Source organism: Cornus florida, unplaced genomic scaffold, assembly GCF_030987335.1.
Source record: "Cornus florida cultivar Cherokee Brave unplaced genomic scaffold, ASM3098733v1 CherokeeBrave_3.0.0_Hap2_Chr08, whole genome shotgun sequence".
Classification (NCBI taxonomy): domain Eukaryota; kingdom Viridiplantae; phylum Streptophyta; class Magnoliopsida; order Cornales; family Cornaceae; genus Cornus; species Cornus florida.
The window spans coordinates 49,320,160-49,325,580 of NW_026775578.1; the positions used below are offsets into that span (position 1 = coordinate 49,320,160).

At 34.0% G+C, this 5,421-nt stretch overlaps 1 protein-coding gene across 1 annotated transcript; it reads left to right on the forward strand.

The window, feature by feature from the left end:
• Window positions 1-824: 824 nt before the first annotated feature.
• On the forward strand, window positions 825-4,328 carry LOC132271673 (probable WRKY transcription factor 30). Its single transcript, XM_059773113.1, has 3 exons — window positions 825-1,460; window positions 1,577-1,705; window positions 3,405-4,328. The coding sequence occupies exons 1-3, from the start codon at window positions 1,123-1,125 to the stop codon at window positions 4,060-4,062; spliced, it is 1,125 nt and encodes a 374-aa protein (XP_059629096.1). The 5' UTR covers window positions 825-1,122; the 3' UTR covers window positions 4,063-4,328.
• Window positions 4,329-5,421: the final 1,093 nt, after the last annotated feature.

Below are 5,421 nucleotides of genomic sequence, written 5' to 3' on the forward strand. Positions count from 1 at the left end.
GATAAGACAATATGGACAATGCTAACATTACTCATTAGTGTAATCATTTGTCGCCTAAATGATTGTAAATTAAATGCATTAATACACATTTTATTATAATTCACATTTTTCTATTTGAACAAAAAAAAAAAGAAAAAACAACTACTTTAAGAGAGAGGCATATTGGGTTCCGTGTGCGGCACAAAATACGCTCGTGTGTGTGTAAAGCTCGCATGGGTGAGCTATCAACGTCAACGTGAGCAATGGATTGAAGTTAACGTCACGTGGAATGTCGTCACATTTTCCTTTCCTTTCCTTTTAACACTTATTTATTTACTTTATTTTCCACTTTCTCTCTCCTACACCGAAGGAAAGGAATTGCTGCATCAACTACTGATACTGTTAGTAATACTGTAATAGTAGTAGTAACTACGCGGAGCAAGCTTTGAAGATTCCTGGTCTCCTCCACAATGCTTCATCTCTGACTTTCTTCTATTTCACTCATACTCATATAAGTATATAATATATCTATATATCATAAGAAGGTATAAATTGGTAGAGAGAGAAAGAGGCATCTTAGAGAGAGAAACAAATTTAATTGGGAGGGTGTTAATCAAGGTATCTGCTTTGAAATGGTCAGCAATTGGACTTCCTCACTCCATCTACAATTCTTATGACCATAGACCAGTCTTATGAGAAGAAAATGCCTTTCAATTGTTTTGGTCAAACTTTCTCTCTCTACTCGCTCTCTCTCTCTCTCTCTATCCTCCTCTTTCCCTCGATTTTTCTTCATTCAAAAACAGGCCTCCCTTATATATTCAATCAGCCTCTCTTTATTTTTCATCTTCTCACCTCGTACTTCAACTTTTGCTTCTTTTGTTCATTTTTCTACTCCAATTTTGGATTAAAAAACCCAATTGCTATATGAATATTTTGTACTTGTTTGCACTAGTATGATTTCAGAAACAAATTTAAACTTTTGAAAAATTCTACACTTACCTAGTTTTTTTTTTTTGCCCCCAATTTGCACAATTTTGGCATTAACACTTCTCTGACACATATAAACTAGTTGCTCTATAAGCCTATAGTACTACTCAATATAATAGTAGTCCTTCCTTTTGTGTTATATATCACATATATAGGATGGAGAACTCAATAGATTGGGAGCAAAAGAATCTGATACATCATGAGCTAACACAAGGAAGAGAGTTAACTAAGCAGCTCCAGACACATCTCAATGTGCCATCTTCATCACAAGAAGCGCGGGAACTGTTAGTTCTCAAGATCTTGAAGTCCTATGACAACGCGCTCTCAATGCTGAAATGGAATGGCTCAGTGGCAGAGCTGCAGCCCACAGCAGGAGGAGGAGGAGGAGCAATTGGGACATCTGAATCCCCGCGTTCGTTCAGTGGAAGTCCCCATAGCGAAGATTCTGATAGGGAATTCAGGGATCAAGATCACAAAGATGGCTCTAGGAAGAGGTGAATCTCACACACACACACGCATAGATCAATGGATTTGTTATGATGTGTGTATAATTTAGTTGATGAGTCATTTCTGAATATAGGGATTGCTTGTTTGAAATGTTATGTTGCAGAAAGTGTATGCCAAGGTGGACAAAGCAAGTGCAAGTTTGCCCTGGGACAGGACTTGAAGGACCTCTTGATGACGGCTTCAACTGGAGAAAGTATGGGCAGAAAGACATTCTTGGGGCCAAATATCCTAGGTAATTTTAACTACTTTAAACTTCTGATATATATATATATATATATATATATATATATATATATATATATATATTTCGGAAAGTTCAAGTACGCACGCACTCATTATATTTTGTCCCTACCAAGGTCAGGCCGAACATTAAACATTCCAGCTTATACCATCAACCCTAACCACCATTATTTTTTGTTCTATATATCGAAAAACTTGTACTTGTTACGTTCAAAAAAAGAGATTATTTTTCATTTCAATCATATGATTTTGAACTTACACTTAAAACAACTTTACCATTGCATTAAGGTCTGACTTTTATTAACTATATATTACCTCTGTCCCTTTTTTATTGTCCGTTTGTGAGTCACAGTTTACGAAGCGGACAACACAAAAGGGACGAAGGTAGTAATTATACTATATAAGTCCAGCATTTCAACCGAGATGCTCGACCTATAACAACCTAGTCATAGGATGCAACAGAAGGGAATCACGTGGATCCCTCTCTATTGCCTCTGACGAATCAGGACTGTTTGTCCCAATATTTGGGTTGAAAAGGTCTACAAAAAGTCATTTTCCTCAACTATCTTATGCATTTTATTTTATTTTATATTTTTATTATTTTTTTCAAAAATTAGTTTTAAAACTTGAGAAGAAATCTTTTTGTTCTAATTCCTAAACACAAATAATATGTGACCTCCTCCACCTTAATATCACCTGTCCTTTTCTCAGTGTGGAACCATTTTAAAGTCAACGGGTCTTACATGGTAAGGCCTTCTTCCCATTAGCTGAACAATTCATTCATTGAATTTTCAAAAACAGAACAGTTGTCACTAATATGTACACGATATAGTTCAACACGTTTACATAATTTTGATAATATACAAATGAATAGAACTTATATGGACCCACAGGAAAAGTCGTTGCCAACCCAATTAAAACCTGAATCAAGACAAACAGCTGTTTTAGCAATTAAACCTATGCAACTCCTTGGTCACTTGCTTCTGTAGTCAAAGCTTTCCACTCCATTTTCACATGGATTCAATTAAATAGGTTAAATCATGGTTTTATTTTTAATAAACCACAAGTAAAAAACAAAAATTTACATAAATACTCGTAATATGTACATTTAAGAGTGATGTTATTGTTATGGACTTTGCTAATTGTTTTTTTTTTTTTAGGTAAAAGGGTAAGCTTGACTTTGCTAATTGTTGATGAGATACAAAAATAATAAATTTTACGATATGTATTTTGTTAACAATCAATCTTAACGGTAAAAAGAGAACTTTAATTTTTTCGAACTAATAAATCAAGAAGATAGTGAAGGATATTAAACTTGCATCCTAGATGACACTAAGTTACAAGTGTGTTGTCATTGAATACAATAAGTTGTGTAGGACCTCCTATTAATATAGATGTATCATCATTAGAGAGAAATTACCTTTGAAACCCTAGAACACTTCAATTTGAACCAAAATCCTCATTAAATGCTGCGAAAAAATGATTAAACATGAAGAAAAAGTCATTAAACAATAACCCATTGTAAGAATTTGTTGACTTATGCAAACATGGTTCTCATTTTTTAGTCTTTTTATTTTTTAATTCTTTTTTGTGTTTTTTTGATACATCAACCACAAAATAAAGAAGAGAATGAAAACACTAATTTTTATATTTCCTGTTTTCTCACAATCCTCAATCTTCTGTATATGCAGAGGCTATTACAGATGCACTCATAGAAATGTCCAAGGCTGTTTGGCTACAAAGCAAGTCCAAAGATCTGATGAAGACCCTACAATCTTTGAAATCACTTACAGGGGAAGGCACACTTGTACTCGGGGCTCCATTTTACCAGCTCAACCATCACCTGAAAACCAAGAACCAAACACACCCCAAGATCATCAACAACAACAACAACAACAACAACAACAACCAGTCCACCAACCACCACAAAACCAAGAAATACTCATCGACTTCAGAACAGGCCTCAAGGTCATAACCGAAAACTTGGACAATCAACAAAACTCATTCCCTTCTTTCATCTTCCCTTCAACATCCAACATTAAGCCCGAAAACCATCCTGCTTATTCGCCTTCCATGCTCGAAAACAATCTCATGGGGAACTTCTCGTGCCCTTCATTCGTCTCCCCTGCAACGTCCGGATCAAACTACTACTCGGTGTCACCTGCACATATGAACAGCTTTGTGGGGACAGGGACTCAAAATCTGCACACTACTTCAGAATGTGAACTCAATGAGATTGTTTCAGCTACTTCAGCTACCAACTCTCCGACTGTTGGCTTGGACTTCCCATTTGGTCCGGTGGAGTTTGATCCGAGCTTCACATTTGACAATCCGGGCTTTTTTTCATAAGTCTTTATTCAACTTTAGACATAGAAATAAAGATCCAAACGATATGTTTGATAGACACATCTGATGTTTGGAAATATAATTTTGTATTGTTAAGGTAGGTACGTGACATTAGGCTAATCCTATAATTTATTCACGTTTGTTGTTGCATTTGTAAGCAGTTCTGATCCTGTGTGGAAGAGTAATTATATATATAATTGTCGTTATCAATCTTGATTTAGAAAATTATTGTACTTCATTGTTGAATAACCTTCAATTTCTTAATTAAGTACTGCCAATGTTAACTTGAATGCTTTGAGAGATCTATGCTAAATGTAACCTTTGAAACATTTTCACCATATAATCTTGAAATTTAACATTTATTAAATCTTGGGGACATATTGTTTCCATCATTTCTTTGTGTATTATTGAAATATTTTTAAAAACTTTTGTCTTTTATTTGTGTTTTCTTGTGAGTAAAATTATTTTCTAAGCATTTATTAATTAATTGTGAATTCTCCCTTTTCTATTATTGTAAAAATTCCTTTGCCTCTCATTTGAGAATGTGTTGGATATATATATGTCACTTAATTATGACATGAAATGTGCTATAATGGCAGTTTGATCTAATCTGCAATCATTAACAATAATTTGTGCTTTCTATGGAGGAGGGTTGAACCTCTCTCTTGTGAAGATTGGTTTGTTCATCTATTTGCAATAGTCATGTTTTTTTTTTTTTTTTTTCTTATATAATAATAATAATAATAATAATAATAATAAATTATTAAAGAGAATTCGTGATTTTTTATTTTCTAGTATTATTTTATTGGTTAAAATCTAGCAATGATACACGTACTACTCTTTACCTTATTTTTCACTTTCAATTAGAAGGTCATTTTACTTTGAGCATGATTATTATATGAGTGATAATTTGTTCACATCAACACACATAAGTTATGAGCATCAGCCCCAGGAGCTTGGTAGTGTTGGTAAGGCAACGGGTTGGGGTGTCATATGTCCTAAGTTCGAGCCCGTCCATCCCTATTATATTCCTTGACTATGGTGCTGAGGTATGGGGCCGTCGACAGCATTCTCAGGTTTGTAACCTAGGGTGGGTCCCAAAAGAGCCTTACCTAGAGGAGTTTCTGGTGCCAACCAAAAAAAAAAAAAAAAAAAATTATGAGCATCATAAGTTAAAATTTTTTGTTAGTTCATTAGTTTGTGATTGACTCTGTCTATTTTATTTTTTAATGTTTCAGTTGAATCAACATGGTATATTGGAGGGAACTAATAATATTAATTTTATTTTTAAAAAATTAAAATTCTATTTTTTTTTCATCTTTTACCTAAAAATATTAATTTATCCCAACTTGGTTAGATTGC

Excerpts from the sequence above, each read along its gene's own strand:
- LOC132271673 (XM_059773113.1), top strand. The coding sequence starts at position 1,123 with ATGGAGAACTCAATAGATTGGGAGCAAAAGAATCTGATACATCATGAG. Across the intron at positions 1,461-1,576 it reads AAAGATGGCTCTAGGAAGAG|AAAGTGTATGCCAAGGTGGA; the intron begins GTGAATCTCACA and ends GTTATGTTGCAG. Across the intron at positions 1,706-3,404 it reads CTTGGGGCCAAATATCCTAG|AGGCTATTACAGATGCACTC; the intron begins GTAATTTTAACT and ends CTGTATATGCAG.